Here is a 13,457-nt window from a genome sequence, read left to right as displayed (position 1 = left end):
TTTTTGAGTCTCAGAATATCTGAGAAATGCACCACACATGTGTCTCCCCAAAGCCCACCCTGTTAGATTTTTGATTTAGTAAGTTGGGGGTTAGGCTCTGGCATTTGGGCGAATCCTAACACAATAACTTGATTCTGATGCCCACCCAAACTTCAGCGCTACTATGTCTCGAGTTGCTTTTCCAAGCAGTACAAAGCCCATATTCTGCGCTGCTGTGGGTGTTAGCACAGTGGTATGAAAATACCACACAACAGTTACAGCTGATATTAACATTAATAAAGTCACGGAAGAATGAATAGGGCACATTTTGAAGATAAGGTTGGTATTTGGCAACTAAGAAATAAAATTACTATTCAAGTTATACATACCAGACATTTTTTTTGCTTCCGTGACTCATAGTACTTTATTCAAGGTGGTTATCACCCTATATGTTAAAACAATGCACTTTTTTCTCTTTCTTATCTACAGGGGCTCTTCTTAACCGTGCTCAGAGCCCGAGTGCAAGTGGACTCACTAGTCTGTGACAAGTGCTCCACCGATGTTTGTTGAATGAATAAAGAACAACCTTCCAGCTACAACACCAACTCAAATACCCAAATGTAAACATAATTTCAGATTAACTTGGACTTGAGAGTTATATTCAATGTCAGATGCTCTTAATGTCTTCTATAGAATTTTCTTGAGTTACTCAATTACATCAGCAAGTATTTCTTTATTACTAATGATAAGCATCACCCAGAATGATGAACAGCCAAGCTTTTTTTAGAGGTTGTACCAATATTTTAGGCTGATCAGACAGCAGTGGGTCAAGGAAAGGAGAACCCCTTCAAAGCAACGATGGGTCAAAGCCATCTGGATGGTAAATCACACCCTGGAGGTGATGATAGCACCACAGGTAGGATCTACTTGTCCAGAGCCTGATGCAGGCTTTTCAAGAAGCAAACCCATCCTCCCTGAGAGACGGGAAGTGGACACGGGGACAGCAGTCATGTGGGACTCTCAGGGCCAGGGCGGGTCAGATAACCTGGGGGAACACAGGCTGTGGAGGCGGGGGAACCTCCGTCAGGGTGTTGCTCCTGTCGTTCACAAGTGGGTTGATTCGGAGCAAATTTCTCAAGTCCCTGAGCCTCAGTTTCCTCACCTGTAAAATGGGATAATAAAACCTTCCTCTTAAACTGTTCAGAGTACCCGGCACCATGCATGTCAAAAAGGAAAATTCAAAATGTCTCTTTCCCAGATTCAAATGTGGTCTTGATCAAATCTCTCAACACCTAGATGTCAGATATCACTTGCATACATATTTTGTGCGTGTGTGTGTGTGTGTGTGTGTGTGTGTGTGTGTGTGTGTGTGTAGGGGGGTGAGGAGGCAGTTCAGCCAAGGGTCAATGGGTTTCAAATACTTTTTGGACACAGAGACAAACAAAAATCTTAGGAGGAATGACAATAAATAAAATTGGTAAGAAATGCTGCTCCGAGCTGCTGGGCCTCCCTAGGGGGCAGTCTGACAATCACCAGACCAGGTGATCTTTAAGCAGCCACTTGCTTTGATATTCCGCAAACCCTTAAAATCACCCAGCGCCTCCTTGACCCAGCTGTAGGGGCTCAGGTTGATGACAGAGCACAGTCATAAATCAGTGAGGTGCACACATCACCATCAAATGCTTGAAAGGGAGTCTAACATCACCATCCAAGGATGGTTGAGCCGAATGGTATCAGCACCAACTCTGTTTCTTTCCAGTAGATTTCCCTGATTTTCCTTGCATCTCTTGAAATGCCTACAGCCTTCACTGCTTGACCCCTTGCATGCCATGCCTATCTTATCTTTCTTTAGGCTTTGGAGGGCATGGATCACTAGTCATTTTATAGAATCCTACACAGTGCTTTGCTGGCAGAATGCAAGTTGTGCCTGGTGAATGGGTCAGTAAGTAGTGGAAAAGACAGGGGACAGAACGATGGATCATGAATACTCCTGAGCACAGTAAGTATGTTTAATATTGTCTTGATGGTCTGAAACGATCATACAAATTAAGTATTTAAGCTGACTTTATATACAAGGAATGTTCAGCTCAAACAATGCAACTTAAATTGCACCTGCACGCACCTGCTGAGGTCTCACAGGCGCTATGGGTTTTGCATATGGAAACCCACGTAAGAGGAGATCAGGAGATGCAGCCTGGTCACTGTCAGGCTGCCAGAGAACCACAGGGTATCTAGAATACGAGTCCCAGGGCCTTACCCATCCAGTGGCATGACTTCCTTTGGCAAATGAGAATTTTTCAAATGGATTCATGCCCAGATGACATACTCTTCAAAATGTGTAGTTGAGCCCTCAGTGTGTCAGTGCCAATTCTTCAACACCTGCATCTAGGAAACCACACATCCTGTGACAAGTGATTTAATACAAGCAGGAAACTGGCCCTGCACCAGTCCTGGCTCAGTCCCACACACTAAGGGAAAGCACACATCCTCGCTTTCAGCTCCAGTCCCTCGTTTCCCCTTCCCAACACAGATCCAAACACTGGTTCTTAGCAATTCCTATTTTTAGGTCAGATTCTCCAGTAGAAACCACAAGATGTCTTAGGATAAAAAGAACTGAACCTCGTAGAAGAAACTAGCTGGGCATGAACTGAATCTTTCTTTGAGTTAAAGGTTAGGAAACCTATGGCTGGAAGGCACAGAGAAGCACTCCTCCACCTTAATAATGTCGTCTGAATGTAAACCAAACTGAAGAAGTAAAATTCATCTGTGAAACAGGATGTTTTACAACTTAATAAATGTAGAATTATTTTTTAATTCGTAAGGTACAGAACTCAGAAATTGACTCTGCTTAGAGCACATTGCCAAGGATAAGAGGAAGGCATGCTGTTTGATCCGTGCATTAAACCTATGATTCCTTCTCCAAGTAATAATAGTTATTAAATGAATAAACTGAATAAATGTGTTTGTTTTCAATTCACCTGAAATGCACGGAGCTGAGTTGCTGAATCTTCCCTGCTGCGGCCCCTCTCATTTGATGCAGTTGCCACACCTAACCACGTGTTAGAAATACGCCCCCTTCAGCTCACCTCTGACCCCTTGCAGCTCCTCCACGCCTCTTGTGCTGAATGTTCAGCCCAGCCTACTTGCCCAGCTAGTGAAGGGAAGATAAGAGATCATCCCCAGGGGTTTCCAGGCTTAGAGTTACATGTGAAACTACTCCACAAAGAGCAGGTATTAGCATTATTATTATTACTATTATTACTATTATGATCACTTATTTTGGCAATTAGCACGTGCTTTTTATGTGCACACCTCCCACAAGTATTTCCTATTTCCTCAATATGATCCGAAGCTATTTCACTGGTGACATCAAACGCTCAGAGCTCCCAGTCCTTCTGACTCTTGCACAATATTCTCTAAGCAGCAGGTACTGGAGAAGGAGCTGATCATTTTCTGGAGGTCAGTTCTATTAGGAGTGGGACTTGCCTGCATCCAAATCTAGAGCTCCTTTCCTTCCTCCCATCTGTATTCTCACTTGCAAGTAAAAACACTTTTCTCTTGTTTGGAAGAAATTCTTTTTCCATTTACACCCATCCCTCGTGATGAAAGGAAATATTAATAGTTGACTTCTAAGAAAAAATAAAAGCAAACACGAATACTTGTTGACTGGAAGGCTGGAGCCTCATCTTGGATGCACCAGGGGCCTGAATCTCAACTGCTTGTCTAATGTTGATTTGTTCAGCCCTCGATGACTTAAATATTTCTTGCTTTGATTGTTTAATTAAATTCAGGTATGCTTCAGAGGACAGCAAGAGCCCCATGTCGTTAAAATAATGAGTTTTTTTGAAGTTTTAACTCTAGCAGCCTATTTACAATTATGACTTAACTGAAAGCTTTGTAAAGTGTAGGTGCAATTTTCTAGGCACTGAAAAAGTCAATCATTACCTGTAATGATGAAGGGATCAGTAATAAGATATAAGCTTCACTTTCAGGTCATCAGTTCACACAGAGCCAAAGTCTGCAGGGCCTCTGTGAGAGCCCATTAAGGGCAGGCACACATGTGTACACACACACACACACACACACACACACACACACACACAGAGATGCTTTGAACAGGTCGGGATGACATGAGTGGCCTCAGTCCAGTTTCTAACAGGGGATGGAGAAATCAACTTTGCAGAGACCAAATCACAAACGTTGCCTTCTGCAAGTTTTGTAATTTGCAAATAAAATGAGGATGAAAGTGATACTAGAAAAGCTGTAATTCCTGGCTGTGTATTTTCTAGGAGAAGCTTCAAGTACAGTTTCAGTCCAGCAGGAAAACACTTGTGTTACCATTGCTGATGCTGATATAAATCAGGGCAATTGAAGGAAATCAGCAAGTGGGCCCCACTGAGAAAAACTTTTCTTTTAAATCGATGGTGCGTCAAAGTGAGGCAGCCTATAGATTATTAGACAAAGAAATCTTATTTAAGAATAATAGCTACTATAAGTAACAGACAGAAGTGTTTCATTCTACAGGAATAAAGGTAAGCTTCTCACTTAAAAAGATACTCCTAATGACATGCCACCCATTGCTGAGAGCTGCTTGTCCTGCATCGGTGTCTATCCATCTGTGCCAAAGCCCCGGGTTCCCCATTCCCCCTGATGCTGCCCCATTTCACAACTGACAATGGTGGGAACGTGGGGATGTGCGAGGCAAACCAGCTCCCACCAGGCTGCATCTCTTGTCCTCCCTGTACGCCCCAAACTCTGCACATCAGTCAAAACCCATCTCTACAAATTATGAAAGTGATATAAGAACGCAAACTTGAGAATAGTAAGTTACCAGTGGGCGGGCTTGTTACCATCTTCAGTCACGTGGAATCCTCCCATAGGAGTTAACCATGGAATGAGATGAGCCCACAGGACCAAGTTTAAAACCCAGGACAAAGGAGCAGAGACAGAAGAGTCTGTAGTCTGTGACTGTATGCACATGTGTGAGCAGGAAGGGAAGAAGGGAGCGAGGAAAGTGCAAACATGTGTGTTGCCACAGCTTTAGAATGTGTGCGACGAGACACTCAAATAAAACAGAAGTGCCTACGTGAGCATTTCCTACTGGCGTTCTCGCTGCAAAATGTGTGAATTCCCCTCACAGGCTTGAGCTACTGCACCAGCATCTCTAGACAATCTTCCAGTCCGGAGAGGACCCCAGGCTCCATCCTCCCAGGGAGATGCACTTACTTGTGTCCAGACTCGTGGGCGATGGTGAAAGCCAGTCCAAGACCTGTATCTTCATTAATCGTACAGCTGCGATATTTACTACACATTCCACTTATGGGTGCAAATCCTACAGGACATAAAGATCAAAAGAACATACAGGAGCAATATTGTAGTAAAATAAAGAAAGAGGGTGTGTCACGTGTGTGTGTTTACCTCTGTCCTTTAGAGAAATTTGGTTCTCATCTTTGTCAGGTGAAATATGAAACAGGAAACCCTTGGACAATCATATAATGGGCCCTGAATTATGTGGGAGAAGGGGGTTTGTTTTCCCTTCGTGGAAAACAATCCATGGTTCTATGTAATGTTCAAGTTACAGGTTACAATAGCGGCAAAGCTGAAGAGGGGATTCCCTGCAGGTGGAGAATTTCAGCCTTTTTCTACAAACAACTGTGTTCTCAAAAGCCCGAGAAAAAGTGCTGTAGAGAGTGGGTGTCAGGTGGTCCCCAAGGCCACTCCACGGTGGAGGACTTTCGAGGAGAGTGCACAGGACTCAGCATCCATCATGCTCCTGGGTGTAATTTAATAGGGATGGAAGGATACAGAGTAAAATCAGCAGAAGGGACAAGCACCTGGGGAGAAGCCCGGGGAAACCAGGTACGAGCTTCCAGGGCTTCCTCCCGCCGTGGAGTAGCACAAATGGACTTAATTCCCCCAACTAGGGGAACACTGCCTGCCAGGGTGCTCATTAGAGACTCAAAGCCCTGGCCTTTGGTTGGGGGCTGGTCATATAGCACCCCTGCCTGGAGTGGGCCAAAATTCCAGGCCCCCAGAATGAAAGCAAGTCTTCCGTGTAAAGCGCATTATTTGTACAATTTAGGCCCAGCGAGCTTCTCGTGTGCAGGGTGGGAACCTCCTGAATTCTAAGCCCTCAGAGGCAGCCCAGGGCCCACCTTGTACTCAGGGCTTTCTGGGAACAAGTAGTCAGGACTAACCTCTATTAAAACAAGTCTTATCTGAATGTGTTTGTAATAAAGACCCTTCCTCCCTAAGATCTTGGGAAGAAACGGAGAGTTAGGAAAAAAAGTCCAGGAGAGCCTTGGTCAGTAGCACACTGTGCTTTACACTATTTGGAAAAGGAAAAAAAAAACTTTTATCATATTATAAAATACCACCAAGACACACCCAGCCCAATAAACATGTTGAAAATGGCTAAGATTGAGATATTCATAGAGAAATGGAAAAATGAGGAATCCAATATTGTTGTAGTATCTCTACAAATATTCATAAATGTATTATTATTTTTTCATAGAATGAGACACCCTTGAATCTGTTGACCCTATTCGCACCACTGGAAGAAGAAATGGAAGAAATTATTTCTTAAATTAGAAGAGATAGAAGCTCTTGAATCTGTGAGAGACCTTTTCTTGTGAAAGAACTGATTTTGGTGAATAAATGCATACTTTTCTTTCTGGCCACAGTTTATACAGGGAAGGGAGTCTATTCCTTACAGCTCCACCCAGCAGCAGCTACAGCTTACAGATTCGGAATGAGGGCAAAAATACTCCATATCTTAGGCCACTGAAGGCGCACAGCACACACGTGTTTCTCAAAACCCTGGCAGAGGGTCTTACCCAGAGTATCACAGGGCTCATTCTTCCAGGAGCATATGTCCAGGCCGGTTAGTAAGATGGCATGGTCATGGCGAGTCCCATCTTTCCCCATCAATCCAGACTGCCACTGGCAGAAGCTGCTCAAGGTGTGGTCCGCATGATGGCTTATCACTAGCCCTGGCTATGCAGGAGACAGACCAGGAGCCCGAGATAACAGGAAGAAAACATGTTGTCATGCAGTTGTTACTGGCCCTGTCATCACAGCAAACTAGCACTAACTTGGATTCAATTACACAGGTGGATCTGGATGGCACAGAAACTAATTTACCCATTTTATGTGTTAAAATCCAAAGGAGGGTGTCATATATAAAACCTGTACAGACTCAGTGTGGACACTCATGTTTATTTCTCTAGTTCTGTACCAAAACAGTTCGGATGTATTTGCTGACTCTGAACACATTTCAATGACCCAAGGAAGATGACCTCTGTGCATGAAATGTTTGCATTCAAAGTCTTCATAAAACACTGCAAAATTACATAAGGCAACAGAATCGTTTACACGAGACTTTGCACATACACAAAAACACACCCAGATGGTGTTGTGTTTATTTCATAACCAAGTTGGGCAAGTAAGATTTCAAATTTGTAACTCTTCTAAGAGTTATTATTACAGTGTTAAATTAAGTCACTTTGCTACAGAGTCACCGTGTTTATGAGAAGAGGCAGCTCAACTGACAAAGCTTTATTTCTAGCAAATAGGCTGGAACTAGAAGGAAACTATACAGATGACATTTAACCTTATCCATATATACCAAGTTCTAATAGATCAGCAGTGAAAGATCAGAGTGAAGGCTACCCGAAGTCTTGGTAAATGAAGAACTGGGGGGGGAGGGGTGGGTGGCAAGAACTTCTCCCAAAGCTGGTAGGCAGATGAGTTCTTTAAAGCTTATTTATAGGTATGCTATATTTTCCTAAGGATGGTCAGAGAAAACCAGGTTAAATACCTCAGTTTCAGGACAACAACTTGTTTAAAGCTTTCATGACCAGAGTGTTGCTTTGAAATTGCATCTCTCAGTCACTATGTTTTCTCCTTAAATGTTTATTGTGTCTTTCCAGAGAGTCAAATGCACCCAAGCTAAATGCTGTACATCAACCCTGGGACATGCCTTACATTCTTCCGCGGGTGATTTCCAGGAAAACTGCATTAATTAAAGTTAACACAGGTGTATGATCAAACGATAACCTTGCTTATTCTTTGCAGCTTGGATGAGTTCCAAGGTGAAACGTTTTAATACAAAGAATAATTAACCTGTCACCTGAGAAGCCCTGCTAGTTCAGCACCCCCTCTGCAGACACACTCACACAAAAGACAATGGAGTTGTATCGTGTTGACTCTTCAGGCTAGAAGCAGGGCTGCCCGTGCATGCCCCATCCCGCAGGGAAAGAGGGCAGCATCCCAGAACCTGAAAATCTGAAGGCATCTTAGATCTCATAAATGATCTCAGATTTCATCTAAAAATCATTTGTTTCATAAACAAGACAACTGTGGCTAACAGGAGACTCTGTGAAGATGTCAGCAAGGGTGAAATTGGATGCAGTGTGCCTGACTAGGACCCAGGGTTTACTCCCCCAGGTCCAATCAATGACCAGCTTGGGGCAAAATACAAGTGAGAGCCCTTTATGGCTAAGACGTCCCCCTTACTTCTGCCATGGAATATTCACATGATTCCTTATTGTGAACGGAGGGGTGCCTCTGTGTGTTCACACAGGGTTCTGAAATGAAGGCAACAGACAGTCTTATCCCCACTGCTCCCAAGATCCAGCATAATTTGGAGGTTTGTGTGCAATGAGAGGAATGTGCCTGACATCCTAGAATCTCTATAAAAATAAAATCCCGAGACTGAAGGTGGTGAAGGTCAGTCTCAGCAGTTGGGAGGCAATAGAGTACAACAGTGCACTGCCACACAGTACAATTTAACTTCTGGGTTACAGGACATTGTTAGTCTTCTAGCAAAAGATCAAAGGACTCACTTCATCTCCATCCTCAAAGCTCACAGTGGCTGAGGACAAGTTTTGCACCTTGCATTCCTAGTGTATTTCCAACAGGGTATTTAAAGTAGCTCTTCTATTCCATTTTCTTATTAGCCAATCAGATGAGTATTTCTTACTACTCTTGCACAAAAATCACAAAAAAACCAAATAAGCATTACAGGAACTGACAAGAAACTCATTGCATTAGGCACAAAATATTAAAACATTTTCGTCCCCAAAGGAAAGAGAAGTAAAGAATCCATTGAACAATTATTTTAGGAAAACAAAGCATTACTTTGCATTTATTTTTCCGGGGGAAAAAAGCTACTGGTTTCAAAGAATACCTGTTCTTCTTCCAGAAGAATCAGACCTACAATGGCAATGTTGATGTTTCCTCCTATTGTTCCATCTTTGAATAAAGCAGACACCTGAAAAGGACAGGTAATCCACATCAGTCCCTATACATGGTACCCTTTTCCCCCAGCCCTTAGCCTGGAGTCCACAGATGAAGGCCAATCCTGTGTTCTCCAGTGACATAGCAAGGTTGTTTCTTACATTGCTAGACAGGTATGGGAATATCTAACAGCCAATTACACCAATTGTTGGATCTTTACTGTTGGTGCCTGGAAGTAAAATAATGAAGTCTGTGGAGGCAGGTTCCACCTCTTATCAAACACCTCTTATCAGGCCTCCTAGTTGGTAAGTGTCCTCATTAGACATAAGGAGGTTTCTTTTTGTTTCTTTTATTTTTTAACTCATAGTGATGATACACAGGCGAGCCCTCCTGAAGCTGTCCTAGCAAAATATTCCAGAAGCATAAGAGAAGTTCTTGGGAAAAGACCAAGAGGATACAAGAAAGAGAGGGACAACAATGTGGCGAGAAGGTGATCAGGGAAGGATGATGTGACTATCATTAGGGATGATGGTCACAGGTGTAAAAATGAGTGATCCGAGTGGCATATGGGGTGATGAGCGAGGACAAGTCGACAGTCATGGGAAGCAGCAGGGAGATGATTTGGCACCGGGGTGTAGAAATGCTGGAAAAGCTCTGCAGAACAGAGGCAACGCTTGCACAAGTCAGAGACCTGCAGTGGGGGCTGTCACAGATCTGCAGTCTGTGTCACCTCCTCCCTCAATTCCCTGGGAGATCATAAACCACGAGGGTCTGGCCACCAAAAATGAGGACAGTAATAGCAACCATGCCACATCATGGGAAGTTGAAATACATTTAGGGGCACTCTGTTTATAGAGGTAGGACATAAAACATTTTTCAAACATTGTCATCACAACTATGTTAAAATACACTTTGATGGCCCCAAACTTTGTCTTCTGTTATGCAGGTCTCACTTGGGTGGAATGGGGCTTAGACACCTTGCTCTGCTCTTCATTAATGACTAAAGCTGCCACAGTCACATCTTCTCTGCAGCGACCTTCTAAAGGGAGTACTGTTCCTTGTTCTTGTCGATAGAAAAATGCATATTCAATATTTGAACACTCCTATTCCTAAAAAGATGGGTATTTCTATACAGCCATCTAAAATCTCACATATAATGCTGATGGGCAGATTTACTGCACTCAGATGTCTCCGCATCCTCTTATAGATTTCTGATAAATGAAGACATCAGTAAACTTGAAATATGTTACTGGTTTACAGAGAAAGTCAAATTATTCATCCTCTGAATTTTATTCTCTGAAGGATTGAAAAAGGATCTTCTGATTGGCGCATAGTAAAAGTGAAGTAGTTATCACAGATAAAATATTTCTTGTGTACAAGACATAAATCCACAAATAAATGTAGGATGCAAAACACACACACACACCCCACATTAGGTGGAATTACACACGTGACTTCAGCAAGAAGGGCGTTCCTACCATATTGAGTATTGTCAGTACATAGGTGGTGATGTTTTCATGGCCGTGGTTTTGCATCATCTTTTTGTCAACCACCACCAATGTCTCCACGTTCAGTTCTTCGTTCCTATGGGACTTCAGAAGGGACCGCTTGTGCCTTATGCATGGCTTATACTCATCAGGCAAGATGAAAAGGTCTTCCTTGGGAGGCTTGGGCATGTCTACAGGGGGGCGTTTAGAGAGGAAATGAATGTAAAGTTGTCACGCAAAACCAGTTGTGGAACTCGTGCTAAAGAAAATGGATTTTAAAAATGAATGTTCATAAAATGAATCATAAAACCCTTAAAACTGTGATGCAAAACACGTGTTAAGGTGGAACACTACATTTAAGTAAAGTGTGCATAGTCTACATGTCATGGAATTCATTGTTATATTGACTTTTGTATAAATTTGTCCTGATTTAAAGCAAAAAGAAGATCACTTTGGCTCTGAACTCTTAGCGTCTAAAAGCATGATGTTCAAAGCCTATGAACATAAAGATCTGTTCAACAGGGCTCTGCAAAGGAGTTACTGACAAAACAATGAAACTAATAAGTACAAAAAGGAGTGCTGTCTTATACTGTGTTCTTATTTGAAGACTTTTAATGACCTAATCGTTTTTAAAGTTGATTCCCATGTCTAGACACACAACTGGTTTGTCTGTAGTATTTCCAATGGGTTATAAACTGCTCAAGGCAGATCCACTTCACTGCAGAGCTGCATTTCCTAGAAAGTATTGCAAATATTTATCTAATTTAATGAAAAGACAAAATATACTCGGTCCTCTTGGAGTAAGCCATTTAAAAATAATTTTGGCATTAATAATCAGTAAATTAACACTATGTTAAAAATCACTAGGTTTAGTGGATGCCTCAGAAAATGTGGTTAGAATGGTTTCAGGTGAAAGTAGGATTCAAAATATCCACATATTTAGGTGGCACTAATTCAAAAGCTATGCCAACTCTATTCATGGAACACGCTGCTAGAACATGCTCTTTTGTTTGATTGATTCCCATGTCCGTTGCATTTTATCTCTCTCTGCTAAAATACTTCCAAACCTAGATGAACCTTTCGGAGGATAACAGTTACACTGGCTAAAGGTTAATAAGCAGTCAACATGCGCCATTTACACTGATGCACAGATGTGATCTCCACCCTAAGAGATGTCTATGTATAACTCATTCATATTCATTCTCTACACTAGCCATGGGTAGGAGTGAGGCCACGAAGGCATGGGGAATGAACGTAACTTTCTCACAATCCCTCCCTAGAAAGTGTTGGAAATGGATTTCAGATCTGGCAGTGCGGTCCCAGGGCCCTTAGTCTTAATTCCCATAGGAACAGGGTGCAAATGGACACAGTATAGGAGCACAGCAGCCTCCCAGGCCCCCAGTATTAGAACAGAGGTAGAAGCACCAGGGGGGTGATCTTATTAGCCAGGGCTCTGACAAGCCCCTCAAAACAAGTCACTCCCCCATCAATATGGTCCTGCAGCATCTTCCCAAACACGTGAGTCCCAGCTCAAAACCCACCTGTGAAGCCTGCAGCTAGAAGTAGCAAGCTAGCTCATGAGTCTGAGGTTCAGAACCACTATTGATTTTAAGCAAATCAATCTGCTTTTGTCTGCTCGTTTCCACAGAGAGATGCCTAAACACACAGAAAAATCTCTCATTCTCTGAACTCTAGGGAAGAATCTTTGTAGTGTGAACCCCACTGAGACAGAAGACCAGGATTCCTCCAGGGACGCCCAAAGCCTCATGGACAACATGGAACTATCCTGCACAAGTAACTGAGTCCCGAGAATTAAATGCTCATCCTGGAGGTGCTGTGTGTCCGTTCTGCTAGATAGGGCCCCCAGTCACTCAGGAACTGCCATGTGCCCAGCAGGAGGGGACAGAACCTGTGGCAAGTCAAACAGCACCAGATCGACCACTGATGTTGCCCACCAGCAAGTGGCATTTTGTGGCACTTTTTTTTTTCTAGTTTTATTATGAAAACAGTGGCTACTTCTTTCCATTTTCCAAACACAAACCTTATTGTACAGTTTAGTATGTTTTTCAAATAACTGCCTCTCACGAACCAACCCCCTCTACTGAGATTCTGAAACATCTGTGGAAGTAAATACACCTGCACATGTGCATGCATGCACACACACGTGCACACACAGCCGCACCAAACAGAATAATCGTACTGCCCTGTATGCACAACTGTGCCTTAGGGCTACTGGCCTGAATGACTCTGATCACCTCCAGATAAGAATGAAAGGGTCATATTCATTCCAGAATGGTCATCTCTGCTGGATTGATCAGAGACACTGCAACATGTGCTTCAGGCCCTGGTGTGGCCTGTCAAAGAGGAGAAGACAGCCCTGCCCATCTTTCCTGCCTGGATCCAGGTGCTTGGTCATCCTTCTGTCCCCAACACACGGAATCTGTCCTACTCTGACTACACCCTCACCAGGAGCCCCATGAGCACCATCCTGGCTCTGACCTTGTCTGTGCCTGAGTCCCTCCCCTCGGTCCCGCTCTGCCTGGCCCTGCTCGGACCTGCCTGGTCCCGCCCCACTTCTGCCTGGCCCCGCCCACCTCGGCCTGGACCCGCCCACCTCGGCCTGGCCCCGCCCATCTCTGCCTGGCCCCGCCCCCGCCGCCTCCCCCAGCTTCTCCCTGTCTGCGCAGACTCAGGAAGCTGTTGCTGGGCAGTGTGCCCTGCTCTGATGCCCGCTCAGCCTGTCTTCCCCGA

At 43.6% G+C, this 13,457-nt stretch overlaps 1 protein-coding gene across 3 annotated transcripts in view; it reads right to left on the bottom strand.

The window, feature by feature from the left end:
* The window catches only part of ADAMTS16 (ADAM metallopeptidase with thrombospondin type 1 motif 16), a 157,481-nt gene that overhangs the window by 102,141 nt on the left and 41,883 nt on the right, over positions 1–13,457 (bottom strand). For all 3 annotated transcript variants that reach the window (XM_057540804.1, XM_057540803.1, XM_057540806.1), the window contains exons 5-8: positions 10,698–10,897; positions 9,170–9,253; positions 6,816–6,975; positions 5,206–5,311 (exon numbers count right to left, since the gene is read on the bottom strand). In XM_057540804.1, the coding sequence (XP_057396787.1) occupies positions 5,206–5,311; positions 6,816–6,975; positions 9,170–9,253; positions 10,698–10,897 (550 nt within the window). The remainder of the gene's footprint in view (positions 1–5,205; positions 5,312–6,815; positions 6,976–9,169; positions 9,254–10,697; positions 10,898–13,457) is intronic.

Source organism: Balaenoptera acutorostrata, chromosome 2 (assembly GCF_949987535.1).
Source record: "Balaenoptera acutorostrata chromosome 2, mBalAcu1.1, whole genome shotgun sequence".
Taxonomy (NCBI): Eukaryota; Metazoa; Chordata; class Mammalia; order Artiodactyla; family Balaenopteridae; genus Balaenoptera; species Balaenoptera acutorostrata.
This window is presented reverse-complemented; position numbering and strand designations above follow the sequence as displayed.